This window comes from Emydura macquarii, unplaced genomic scaffold, assembly GCF_026122565.2.
Source record: "Emydura macquarii macquarii isolate MOO-44397 ecotype Brisbane River unplaced genomic scaffold, CSIRO-AGI_Emac_v2 contig_2432, whole genome shotgun sequence".
NCBI classification, from domain to species: domain Eukaryota; kingdom Metazoa; phylum Chordata; order Testudines; family Chelidae; genus Emydura; species Emydura macquarii.
Window position 1 is genome coordinate 627,663 of NW_027132569.1, and position 14,700 is coordinate 642,362.

General features: G+C 38.6%; 1 protein-coding gene across 14 annotated transcripts in view; it reads right to left on the reverse strand.

Annotated features, from left to right (window-relative positions):
• Positions 1–14,700, reverse strand: part of PDE1C (phosphodiesterase 1C) — a 445,397-nt gene that overhangs the window by 23,669 nt on the left and 407,028 nt on the right. For 10 of the 14 annotated variants that reach the window (XM_067562472.1, XM_067562459.1, XM_067562458.1 and 7 more), the window contains one exon: positions 14,012–14,089. The exons of 3 other annotated variants lie outside the window; for them this stretch is intronic. In XM_067562472.1, coding sequence (XP_067418573.1) covers positions 14,012–14,089 — 78 coding nt within the window. Of the gene's footprint in view, positions 1–12,947; positions 13,245–14,011; positions 14,090–14,700 lie in introns of those variants that run through there. One more of the 14 variants, XM_067562466.1, reaches the window with a different exon arrangement.

The window sequence follows — 14,700 nt, forward strand, 5'->3', positions numbered from 1 at the left end:
TCTCTTCTAAATGGCTCTGTCTCTCAAAGAAACAGTGGCTTGCAGTAAGGCATCTCAGTGTACAACTGCATAAAGTTCATGTACTTTGTGAATTCACCATAAATGAAAAGACAGTCTGACATACTGGATTTAAAGCACTATCTTTGATCAGATCACAAGTTAGAGTGAGTTTGGTGATCATGTTCTAATCTCTAGGTGATATTTGCTCACAGCATCACAGAACACAGTATGCTTGCAGTCTCTGGTCAAGACGCAGACCAGGAAAAGCAAAGGCGATGGACATAAAAGATTAAGGCATGTTGGCAGAGCTGGGTGGTTAAACTTGTTTTGTTCTTACTCACACTACAACTGGGTCAACCAGGATCTATCAGCGTGACCTTTATGCCCAAATTAAAATAAATCCACAGGACATATATTACTGAAATTACGAGTTTATGAATGGAAGAGAAATAAAACCTTTCAATTTAAGGATCTAGTTAAAATTGACCTGATTCATGACTTAATAGCTGTGATACCTATTGTGCTGTGAACTTATGGCAAGCAAAACACGAACAAGTCCTTTAAGCCTTGTTCTTTCAAGGCAAAGATAAAACTTACATTGGTATGTAAGGTTGTTTTGCTATAAGCAAAGATGCATTTGAAATTTGAATTTTATATTTGTCTTTCATAATAAAATCTCTGGTTGTCTGTTTTCACTATCTCAGAGATCCCAGATGATCGTTTAAAACCAACAGAATAGCTAGCTTGGGAAATAATATCTCCAAGGTGCAAAAGTATATTGGGCTACATTCATATCTGACATAGTAACTCCATTGACTTTACTGATATCCACCGACAAATCTCCACACTGAATAGATCTCCACGAGGAAGAAGTCCTGATAAATCAAGAGGCATTTTTCTTTATTTTCAGGAATAAGAAAACACTGTATCCAGAACAAATAACTCCCACTAACAGTCCTTTTAAAAAGCTATCAAACTTGAAAACTGTGCTTTAATTTTGAAGGGACCAAACCAGTTCTGAAACTGTTAGGTTCCCATGAATATCTTTGGCAACTCTGCGTTAGCCACCAGTGTTCTAGCACTCACCCATTTCAACTAGCTGCTGCTGAGGGGTTGGATAGTTCATACTACTCAAGCGACAAATCTCAAGTAGCGGTGAATCCTCTGCATGCCTCAGAAGTGACTCTTGGTCACAAATCTCTTTCTGCCACTTTCCGAAGCCCGTCTGGTTTGTCTCCATAAAGAAGATAGCTTTTCCTTTGGGCAAGGAGAATGGGGTTTGCAGCTTTCAAACATATGTGTGATTTCTTAACTGCGTCTAAGGTGAATAATATTGTGTCTGCTGAATACACAAAACACAGCAGCGATTCTACAGCACTGTCTATCCACAGATTTGCTTCATTCTCTTATTTTGCACTCAGCAGAAAGATTTTTCATTATATAATGTTCATCTGTAAATTGCTGCAATGATTCCAAAAAAATTTGCACATGGTATCTTATCTGCCAAGAGATTTTAACATTGATACTTAGACTCACTGGATTTCACTGGTTTTATTTTAAGTGAATTACAACATTCCAAGCTCCGATGAGAACAAAATCTAACAATGTCAAATAATAATTTTATACTTCTCTGATGCCTCGCATTTAAGGAGCTCAGCCTGATTTGCTAACATTAACATAACCTCACAACAGCCCTGTGTGAAACATCATTAGTCCAATTTTAAAGAGGAGATACTGAAGCACAAATGGTGAAGGTTATCCTTTTGCAGAAATCCTGAGCATTCATAACTACAAGTAAATGACAGCTGTGGGCACTCAGCATGTCTCAATCTCAGGCCCTCAGTGATCTGGCAATGGTCACATGGTGAGTTCTGTAGCAGGGCTGAAAGTACAACCAACTTTCCCATCTCCCATTCCTATGACATACCTTAATCACATGACCAGCCTTTTCTTCCTGCTAATGGAAGGGAAAGGAAAGAAATACAAATTTACCCCAGACTTTGAAATTTCTCTATGGGCAAATGGTGCACAGATTCCCATCCACCACATTACCAGCTGTACCAACAAGAAAATTCTAGTACTGTACTTGCTTAAAATGGAGTAAAAAACTGTAATTTTTCAATTGTTTTGCTTTCAGAAGTATGCTCTTTGGTGCAGAAAATGTGTTTGCTTTCTAGCTGGACTTTTCTTTGGGTACAAAAAGCGTTCGTTACCATACCATGGAATCCTAACGCTACCTTAGGTCTGAGTATGATTAAGGCTCATTTTCATTTCACTACAGTATTCCCGAGCTGGGTTCAATGCAAAATTAGCACATATTAATGAAGATAATTAAAAAAAGAAAAAGAAATAGATACCATTCCATACCTGGGAAGACTTTAATTTATGTCTAGGCATGTATTACATTTAATTATCTCAAATAACTGTTTGTATATGCATACAAGCGCGACCCTCCAGTGTTGATGTCAAATTTATATTTTGTCATTGCTGACTTTAGACCTATCTCATGATCATGACTGCAAATACTCAAACACATGGCTTCTAACAGTGACTCCTGTTGTACTTCACTTTATACCAGTACCCACTTGGAGATCTTAGATTGCAAATTGGTACAGAACCTGCAATTATTAATAATTTATTCTATGTTATTTTCAACTAGTGTGCATTTAACTGGTTATTTATAAGTTTATTATGTGACTCTTTTGCATATCTTATTGAAATCCATGTTTGCTATGATGAAACATCAATCTCACTACCTTACATTCTACTGTGCAATATATACATATATCTGCACAACTATAAGGCTGGTTGCTGATCACAGAAAGCCAGTGATTCATCTTCCATGTTCGCCTCTCTCTTTTTGATGAAAAAAATGCCAACAAGTCCTTGATCTTACAGGAATTAGAACTTGAAGCAGTTGGTAGTAATTATGCCTGTCTAATTCAAACTTTAGCAATCTGCTACTCAGCAGAGAACAGGAACAGAATCTCACAGTCATTCAGAGTTGGGGTGAGAGTTTAGACTGATTCAAAAACTAAGGCTGCTACATGTGACTCATTGAGCCAGATCCTCAGCTGGGATAAAGCAGGGTAGACCAACTAAAGCCAATGGAGCTCTGCTGATTTACAATATCTGAGGATCTGGCCCATAGTAATTAATGTCTGTGAAGATCTGACAGCTCTGCCTCTCTCTGTACCAGCTGGAAGCCTACTTCCCAGAACTTTGGAAGGTATTATGCTTGTTCCGGGCACAATACCCCCCAGAGTGACTACTGAGTTGATGCAACTCCACACCTCCTCCAAAGTGGTGCTGTGTCTTTGTAATATTTCCCCCCTAAAAACACAGAACTCATGATAGCATGGTGTGGAACAAAGATTTTATTGGCAGTTTTTGGGATGACCTCCTTAGCTGTCTTGGATGAGTAATGTGGCCATCCCATGTTGATAATATCCATATACTACACCATGCCATCATGTGCTCTTCCCTTTCTGTGTTTGATTGATTTGATTGATAATATATTTGATTATTTCATCACTCCTACATTTTGTTGCAACTATAAAGACTTTTCAATAATTATGAAGCACATAAAGGGAGTCTGTGGTTAAGGTTGCACTAAAATTTTCCTTTTAATGGGACTGTAGCTGTCTTCTAGTTCAGTTCAGGAAAAAATTACTTACAATGTACAAATATTATCCCTTCACTACCATGCCATATAGGGCTTCTGAGGTACATTATGTAACCATGACAGAGAGAAGCATTTTCTATATTATCACCATAACATTTTGTGTAAATTATATGAAAACAACTACAAAAGTTAAAGACATGAAAGTCACTTCTATGCTGCATCTCAGCTATTAGTATTCTTCCAACACATCCTTCATTCACTCCCTTAGTGGTGAGTGATTCATCCCCTCACACATCCCTTTTCTTTCTCCTGTCTCCCTAAGAACTCACTTCACAGAAACCTTCGCTATGACAACATAGCCTTGAATCTCTACAGAGTACTTCAGTGCCTTTCCTTATGCCAGCTAGGTGCTATGATGCTAGAGAATAATGCTAAGCAACCATAACTCATCTGGTAACACAGAGAATAGCAAATAGGTTTTGATTAAGCCATACTCTTAAAATTATTCACCCAAAACATTTTGTGTCTATTTACAAACAGTGCAAACATTTGCAGTTAACAGGACTGGTTGATGAATGAGTCACAAGATGCTGCCCCACCAAAACCCCCAAGTTTGTTGAATTTTTGATCTGACAGATGCCATTTGACCAGCTCTAGTAATGTGCTACTGGTATCCAAAGGGTTCAAAGAGAACTGGAGGGATTCACAGAGGTAGCAGCTGGAGAGAAAGTTGGCCTCTTGATACATTAAGAGGGGATGAAATTAAGTGTCTCAAAAGCAGCTTAGAAACTGAACTCTTGTACAAATCTCTTGTTAAATTAGGGACTATGGTGTCTAAAGAGTTCTCGTGCCCTGTCTTCCCTTGGACCCCTGCACATTGGACAGGGATAATCTGGCCCTAATTGGGGTTGTAGCACTTGCAATATATTTGAAGGGAGTAAACATCAAGGAAAGGAGGAATTATTTAGGATGATTCAAGGAGATGTAATTAGTATTAATTCGATAACATTGAAAAATAGAACATTTAGGTTGTTTATCTGACAAACTTCATGATCTATTAGGCTGGGAAATCGTCTCCGCAGGGGAATTCCCATTTAAAATTACACTGGACAATAAAATGTATGACAGGGGACAATAAAACTGTGGCAAGGTGATGGACTACATGACCTAGTTGGCCTTTTCCTCATCTTTCCTTTCTATTATTTATTAACCTCAACAAGTTTTCCACTGTGTTAGGGATTTGAATGTTATTCCATTATCTGAATGAAATATTCCTACTGTGACCCTCATCCCGAGGAAAGTACGTATTTGCTTTCCCAGTGAACAGATGTCAGTAGGACTAGTCACATGCTTAAAGTTAAGCACATATTTAACTCCTTTACTACAGCAGGGCCAGATTGCTCAAGACCTTGCAGGACTGAAACTCTAAATGAGTGGCCTGATTTTAAAAGGTGCTGCAGCACCTGTTCCCATTTGGTGCCTAAATATGCATTTACACATGGTGTCCAACTTTAGGCACCATGTGTAAATGCTAAAGTCACTTGGTTAAATTTTCACAGCTAGGAATAGAACCCAGAGGTCCAAAGACTCTTTTGAGTTTTAATACTCACAGATTTCTTTTAGCAGCTTTATTTAAACTGGAAAGCCTCTTTAAAGAGCATTGAGACCATGGATGAATAAGTTGCATATTTGCATGTCTCTCTTGTTTCTGTTTGTCAGGAAAGGCAGTATGGGAGAGGTCCGAGAGATACAGCAGAATAAATCAACCAGACAAAGAGGAAATACAACCCGTTATGTTTTAATTCATCTCCATTATCTATTTGTAAAGGATCAGAAATGTTAGTGTGATGATTCTTGCTAAACAATATAACCAGAAAGTGACAGAGTCCTGTTTGGGGGGAAAAACTGAGATTAAACTCTGAGGGAAAAATTCTTGAATACTTATTTGGTATTTGATTTTAAATAACATCACTCTGATTTAACTGATAACCGGAGTCTTTAACGTTCATTTTGCTAGCAGGAAAAATGTATTAGCATAAAAGAGATTCTGAATTTCTGACTTTGGCACATCATAATTCCTAAACCATTCATGACTTCAAACAATTTCATGTCCTGTTCACACTAATCTTGATACTTGTATTTTTCTGACAGCTTCTGTTACATTTAACCTAAAATCACTTCAGGGGGAAGAAAAGAGATTAGATTATATACCTATTTTTTTTTTTTTGGATGATTACAAACACTTTTTGGAAATTCAGAGCATAGGAGAAAAATAACGAGTATGTCAGAAATGTCTGACATTGCTTTGCATAGTGAATGCACCATCACACTCCTAAGCTCCTGTGCTTTGCCCAGAAATCTACCGAAACCAGTGCAGAAACGTACTGTACATTTCATAATCAAATAATTTATGAATATGCTGTTGTTAAAAGCCTGATCATTCCTGTAATAAAGTGCATTTACAGAGCTGCTCTTTCACGGGGAGGAGAAGGTGGGGCAGCTAGAATGCTGGTGCCATCTATGCACAAGAAGGGTGAATAATTATTTGGTATCTGATTTGAAATAGCATCAGTTTGATGCACCAGTACAGCCACGGCTAACCAAGTGTCAGCAAAATATGCTGGAGCTGGATCTCTTGAATCGGAGATGGCACATTATAGTCTCCTAAACCGAGACTGTGACTTTACAATCTGTGCTTAGTATGGAGTGGCACACAGCTGCAGCACTCTAGGAGCAGACTAGGGAATGAACTGTGACTCAATCAATTCCTTCCTTACTTCCCCTGAATCACCCATGCTGTGGGTATGGAACAAGAGCCTCCCTTCTAAATGCTGTATTAAAGCATCAGCCATAGAAACTAACTTGTAGAAAGACTCTTACTCCAGACACTGTACCATTCATTCATTCTAGTGGAAGCTAATCCTGGTCTGAACAAGCCAAATAAACTGAAACATCTTCCTGTTTGCCCACAGGAACAGAGCCATCAGGCAGCAGAGCAGATGATGCAATGAGCATACATGCACTCACAAAACAAAACACAACTGACAGTCTGGACAGTAGCCCTTTAAAACTGGATTACAGCCTGCTTCCCAGTAACAGCGTTTCTTCTTTCTAGGTTTCACATTTTCACTTACACATATATATCAATGCTGCAGTGTCAGAGGTTCAGATCCACAAAGGTATTTAGGCACCTAACTCCCAATGAAATCAATGGAGATTAGGTGCAAAAATACCTTTGAGGATTGGGGCCCAGAGTCTCATAGACTTTAAGGCCAGAAGGGACCATCTTGATCATCTAGTCTGACTCCTGCTCATTGCAGGCCACAGAACTTCACCCACATACTCCTGTAATAGACCCTTAACCTCTGGCTGAATTACTGAAGTCCGCAAATCATGATTTTAAGACCTAAGTCATAGAGAATCCACCACTTACTATAGTTTAAACCAGCAAGTGGCTGTGCCCCATGCTATGGAGGAAGGAGACCTCCCCTCCCCCCTACCGAGGTCTCTGCCAATCTGACCCAGGGGGGAGAAATTCCTTCCCATCCCAAACATGGCAATCAGTTGAACCCTGAGCACACCGGCAAGACCCACCAGTCAGACACGTGGGAAAGAATTTTCTGTAGTAACTCAGGGCTCTCAACATCCAGTGCCCCATCTTCAGCCATTAGAGATATTTGGCTAGAAGTTGCAGATGGGTCACATGCCATTGTAGACAGTCTCATCATATCATCCCCTATATTAACTTATTAAACTCAGTCTTGAAAAAAGGTAGATTTTTTACCCACACATCTCCCTTTGGAAGGCCATTCCAGAACTTCACTCCTCTGATGGTTAGAAACAGTCATCTAATTTCAAGCCTTAACTTCTTGATGATCAGTTTGTATCCATTTGTTCTTGTGTCAACATTGATGCTTAACCCAAATAACTCCTCTCCCTCCCTGGTATTTATCCCACTGATGTATTTATAGAGAGCACTCATATCTCCCCTCAGCCTTCATTTGGCTAAACAAGCCAAGCTGCTTAAGGCTGGTTTTCCATTCCTCTAATCATCCTAGTAGCCCTTCTCTGAACCTATTCCAGTTTGAATTCTTCTTTCTTAAACATGGGAGACAAGAATTGCACACAGAATTCCAGACGAGGTCTCACCAATGCCTTATAGAATGGCAATAACACATCCTTATCTCTACTGGAAATACTCACCTGATGCATCCTAGGACTGTATTAGCCTTTTTCATGGCTGCATCATATTGGCGGCTCAGAATCATCCTGTGATTTTCTGTATCTTCTAAAATAGCCATGATCTGAGGGGATGTGCAAACTTGAGATGGACTACTGGCAGGGAGGTGAAGACAAGATGTGTGGCTCCTTGTTACTAACATTTCTTCAGCCGCTATCCTATATTCTTCCTTCCCTCTTGAGAAGCTTTTCTGTCTGCTTTCTGTTTCAGTTATTTATCTCACTTTTGATCTAGTTTCACTCTATGGGCACAATCTTGCTCAGGGATATGACACAACAGAGTAGGCCTGATTGTCCCTCAATTTAATGGAGGGAAGATGCAAGGAGCACTTTCCCTCCTTGGTGGAAAGCAGGAACTACTCTGTCCATTGACCTCTAGGGGTGTAAACTGCCCTAAAATGGGTAGGGAGGATGGACTAGAGGTGGGACCATGGACCAACCTCTCTAATCAGTGTGCAAAGTTGGATGGGGGTGGAAAGAATCATCATAAGGGATTTTGCAGGTTCATACTCCCCTTATGTTTCAAAGAGAGAGAGGAAAGCATTGCATCTCCAGAGCACCTCTTTGTGTATTGCAGCTCTGCATCACCTCTGAAGCAGAACTATGGCCAAATGTCAAAATCTAGCCTGAGTGTGCATCTTATAAAGTTACCTAGACAAACTACATACATAAGCATCGACAGCTGATTTTTCAAGACATGCAACCGGGATGAGTGAACCACCGAAGGTACAATAAGAACTGTACTAAATCTTCACCCAAAGCTGAAATCAAAACACACTGCATTCCTTAATTCCAAGTTTTGCACCCTGGCTTCAATTGAGATTGGAAGTAAAAGTAATAAAGTATCATAAGTTCCTGTTCTTCCAGAAGGGATTCCTATAAATTGGGCACTCACATCATAACCCTTTGTTTTCATGAGATTTCCACCAAAAAGAAGTTTAAAGAAGGTGTGATAGGATTTAGATACCTATCCAAATTAGATTTCCAAACATTTTCTTGTTTCCATCATCTAATGTCTGGCAGGATTAAACAATATACCTGAGATCAGGATTGAACACCAAGGCCGTGTTCTTGTAACTACACAGGTAACGTCAATGATCACACATGCATTCTGTTTATTATCTATTTTATGTTAAAGGGGAGTAAAAAAATAAACAGAGACAATACATACCTTTGTCTATTCAAATTACAACTTGCCCTGGGGTATCACCTTTTTTAAATAAGCCATGACTATGCCTCAACCCAGTCTAAAGAATAACAAGTATTTATTTATTTATTTGCATAGTTATCCAGCTAGTGAACTATTATTGGATGTTTTTACAGTAGTTAACTATCTGTGTAGTAATAAGCAAAGGTGTTTGTTGGACAGCAAAATGCTATTATGCCTTCAAGTGAGCTCTTTGGGGCAGGGGCTGTCTTTTTATAACATGTGCAAAGAGCCTAGCACAATGAGCCTCAATTCCTAGACTGGGACTTTGAAGTGCTACTGCAATAGAAATAACAAAATAAAGGAAGGAAGGAAGGAAATTGTACTCAGAAAGTCTTGATCCACTAAGATCTTAATTTTCTTTTGAAGTTGGATTGTGATGTGTCCCAGATAGGGTAAGAGAACCATGAGGACCAGAGGAAAGAAGATAGATATCGTACCTGCATCATGAACTCTACTGAAAGCTGAACAGGATTATACTTCTGTCAATGAGGAAGAAATGAGCCTCACTTTTGGAGCTTTTGGAACTTTGGGCTATTTACATGGGCTCAGATTTACCCTCATTACCATTGCCACACTTCTAGGAACTAAGGACAAATCTTGCTTATTTACTCACTTGAGTAATTCCATTGACATAAAGCCCACTTATGTGAGTAGAGTGAGCAGGACTTTGCCACAGGACAGAGATTCCTTATCGCAGCAGCCATTGTTCGGTATTTGTTTTGGCTGGATAGACAAATAACTCTGCACTGCAATACTTGAAAATCATGTCAGTGCTCACTCCAGCAGGAGGCTGCAAAGACAGGTGAACCCCTATGATGCAGCTGATACATTTTATTAAAAGCTCCACTCTTCAGAGTGACATCAGGAAAGGACTTTTGTTAACACAAGTAATAAAATGCCCTTTAGAAACATGGAACTACTGCCATTAAAATGATCTAATGCAGCATTCTATTCACCAAAGGTGCATTACAATGTAAGAACAGTCATACTGGGTCAGGCCAATGGTCCATCTAGCTCAGCATCCTGTCTTCCGACAGTGGCCAATGCCAGGTGCTTCCAAGGAAATTAACAGAATAGGTAATCATCAAGTGATCCATCCCGTTGCCCATTCTCAGCTTCTGGCAACAGAGGAGACACACTTCAGAGCATAGTTTTGCATCCCTGCCAATCCTGACTAATAGCCATTGGTGGACCTACCCTCTATGAATTTATCTAGTTATATCAAAAGTTCAGGTAATCACACCAACTAATCTGCCACCATAGGTATTTTAAAACCCTCTTGAAGGATACTTGGCCACAGTAAAAAAAAAAAAAAAGAATCCATGGCCTATAGCTACAGTATATTTGGTAACTAGGGAGTGACTGATTAATAGAATCAGTAGCAAATGACTGCAAGTAGGTGTTTGCAAGTACAACACATGCAACATAACTGAAAAGGCTATGTTAACAACATTAACCTGCTGATGTCAGAAAGGCAACTGAAGTCCTAACTTCTTCATTAAGTCTGGTATGCACAGAAACAGATTCAGTTTATAAAAACAACAAAACATACCTAAATTCTCTCCATATGCTAGGACAAACATTTTGAATAGGAGGGATGTGGTATATTTGAAATTTCTACCTGTTAAAATGTAGGCTTACTATTTAACCACTAGATGGGAGCATTGCTTATTACACACTTATCCTTGGCATGTTTTCCTCTTTCTGAGCGGCAGTTCCTGCCAAGAGTGCAGATATATCTCAGGACTGATGCCTGTGAAACTGGAGTATTTATTACTAGAATGATAAGCTCATATGATTAGAAACATAAAATCCTTCTAATTTTCTATTATTCCTGATTAATAGAAATAGAACAAACTGTGCTTCGATCCCAAGAACAATAAAGTCCAGTAACAATTAAACTAACCATGCGGACTCCACATAGATCAGTGGAAACCATCAACAGGGATCCTCTCCCTATTTGTTCTGCTTACTATCTGCAGCTGGGCTATTTCTTTTTCATCCTCAGAAAGGCACTTATTCAATGGTTAAAAGAACAGGTTTTCCAACCTTCTCTAATAATATTCTATGCAAATGAGAACGTTTGCCATGGTACTCATGCTGATGATGTTTCTGATAAGTCTTCATTCCATGCAAAGAGATTCTCTGGTGCCATTCTATACTTCCTTTCTCAGCACTGAAGATAATAAATACATATAAGGTTGCCAATCCATTAACAAGGATATTCACAAATAAAGAACTATAGTAAAGTGATAAGTGTCTGGCTGAAATCTACCACAATAAGCTTGACAGGGTGAAAGGAGAAGAAGGATGATCCACTGTGTAGGGTGCTAGCTTAGGACCTGAGACACTTGGGTTCATGTCTTTGCTCCACCACAGTCTTCTTGTGTGATCTTGGGCAAATTATTTGGCCCCTGTGTGTATCAGTTCCCCATCTATAAAATAGGGATAATATTTCCTTGCTTCACAGGATGTTGTCATGTGATACATTAAAAATTGCAAGACACTCAGATAATAGAAATGCCTAATTTCTGCTTGCAACTCACGTTCTTCAATCAAATTCTGAAGTTCTTACTCAGGAATAACTCTCTTTGAAGTCAGTTGGAATTATCACTGAGTAAAGACTTCAGGATTTGGCCTCTGCTGTATAGGTATTGTAGTTTATATACTATGCAATGTGGAGCTTCCAAATAGTTGGCTCCTACTCAGCTACTGCAAAGTTCCTATTTTATGGAGAAGAGGAAGTTTATGCTAAGTTCTCCAGACTCCCTCTGTGCAAATATCTTATTCTGTAAGTGACTTAGGCCCTGTTCCTTTAAAGACTTATACACATACTTAACTTCACACATTGTGAGCTCATTCAATGGGACTACTGCATAAAGTTAACCACAGGTAAGTTTTTGCAAGATCAGGGTCTTATACTCTATTACATGCTGGGGTGACTATCTCCCTACAGTCTCTCTCTCTTTCCCTCCAACACATCTGCAGTTGCCTGTGTAAATATTTCACTATTCTGCATGTAACTATGCATCTCAATCTAGTATTTATTTTCTAAATCCCCCACTCTGCTAGTAAATGCTTTGTTACAGAGCAAGCAATGGACAGAGCTGATTGAACAATATTTGTCAAAACAAGAGAGTGACACATGTACATCTTTTCTTGGGTTTGCAAATCATCCACACGCTTTTCCTGCTTTCTGCCAATGAGGTAAGAGCTATGTAAAAAGTGTCTGAATGAACAATATTCAGCCTCTGGGTTGCTCTTGAATCATTTCATTTGACTATTTGCTATGTGATTGATCACCTCGTACTGGTTCTACTCCTTCGCTGACACTTTTAGTCAGACACCTTAGATGTCTGACTCTTTTGAACAGGAGAATAACAAATGGTTATTCTCAACAGTGCACAACAAATAGTAAAAAAAGAAAAGTGAATACCATATTCATGAAGAATAATATATTCATGAAGATTTGGGGATTCACAAATACTTTCATGACCCATAGCGGGCCTCTGAATATTCATGATTAATTAATAGCATGGCCCTACAAACAGGAGTGAATTGAACCTGAATCGTTTATTCATTTATAGCTGCATTTTTGTTTTTTTCATTATTTGACCAAGGGTTTTTTGCTGGTAGATATTTATCTCAAGTGTGTAAAGAATATTGCTTTCTAACAAAATAAGCAAGGTCTGACATACATTCTTGTTAAAAAGATCATTTTATAAAATACATGTTCATGTGCGTAGAATTAATATGTCATATGTTCTTGCATCAGCTATTTTATATTCTTTATGCTCTTAATCACCTTTTCTTTTTAATCATAACATTATCAGGACAACATGCTTATTGAATAATTCATTCACATATTTCCAATTAAGGGGAGACATTTTATTTCAGTGACTTAGAAGACATGATTATTGTCATTCTCACAACTTTTGCTGTAGTAGTTACAAATGGATTGTTATGGCTGAGTGTCAAAACCAACTACCGTATTGTGTTGATAAAGGTGAAAACGGCACTTTCTCAGTGGATTTAACTGAGACATATACAGACAAGTAAATGGTAGCAGTAAGTTATGTATCCATTTATAAATGTTAGCTAACATTTATTAAATCATTCCATAGCAATAGGTTCAGATCCTCAGCTATATCACAACTCCATTTGGCACACCTGAACAGAAGGAGAGGAGTAAAGGTGACTTACGTTCGTTTTTATACTTCCCTGATTCCTGGGGCTGCTGGGAACCCATTTGACTTCTAGCATAAATTAGAGCAACCTCAGAGCTGATCTAAATTATTTCCAGTTGCAATGACACCCAATAAGCTGTTCCACAGCTTTGGACAGTTGGAATGCAACAATATTCCAGCCATATCCCTTCTCTAGGATGTTCTTAACGTGCACCCTACACCAGGGATGAGGAGGGGGACAACACAAGGTCATCCATGCTTGCTGAATCTCACTTGGGATTCCACTACTCCAGGGGAATTCCCACATAACCAATTAAACCAGGAAAATCTTATATCTATATTAGTATAGTGCAATATATTATGGGCTAAATATACTATGGGCTAAATTTAGCAAATTTTGAAGTCAATGGAGTTATTCTGCATTAACTCAGAGCAAAGTTTGGCCAAATGAAAGCAAAAAAGATGGAGCCAAATGTAACCATGTTCCCTTTTCAGAAGCTTTAATAATCCAGGATTTTTTTTATAGGAACTTCAAGAATTCATGTGTAAGGAACATGGTATACTGTACTGCTAGATACTATTTGTGAAAGAGAGGATTTTACCTGAAGATGCCCCAGAGAGTTTTGTCAAATGTTACAGAATATTTTTTCTGGATTTCATATTCTATAATTTTAGACAACTATTGGCTGTCTAAAATGCACTGCGCTGCATACAGTGATGGAAAAAATGTGATAGAAATTAGGTCCTTACCATCTGTTTTCTTTGATTCATTTCCCATACTAGACTGATCTTTCTTGTCTGACTTGTTATTATCATCCTTTAATTCACCTGGAAATATGAAGTGAAACGTAATATAAGCATCTTTAATATGGGATGTAGCTCAATACTGCCTCTGACCTAATCAAATTAAAGCATTTGAGAAAGTTTTGTCTTCATAGGAAATAGCATATATAGAAATTAATTGATATTTTGGATTAGCACTCTATCAAGGTAAGTCACCAGACAAGGTTTATGCAACTCTAACTGAAAACTCAAACCTCACAAATTGCTTGTGAATTTCAAATAATCATTGGCATCTCTTTAAGTACAGAAAGGAAGTAAAAATGTGACTCTATATGCATAACCCCTTTTTGGCAATAACAGCTGCGTCTCTCAATATAATATAGCATAGTCCTTGTTCCAACATCAAGAAATGTGCTCATTTAAAAGGCAGCAGCAGCTCTGAGAATGGCCACGGGTACTGTTTATACATGACCTCCTCCCATAGGCAAATCCATGTCCAAAGGAGCCACCTTAAAATATCCCAAACTGTCCAATAGATTTTGACTTTCAGTTAGTAACCACCTCTACTACTAAACCTATTTTTACAGGATGATGCTTAAGTTTCATAACAGTGAGTGGCTGGGTCTCCCAGGTAGCTCTAGTCCTGACTATCTCTA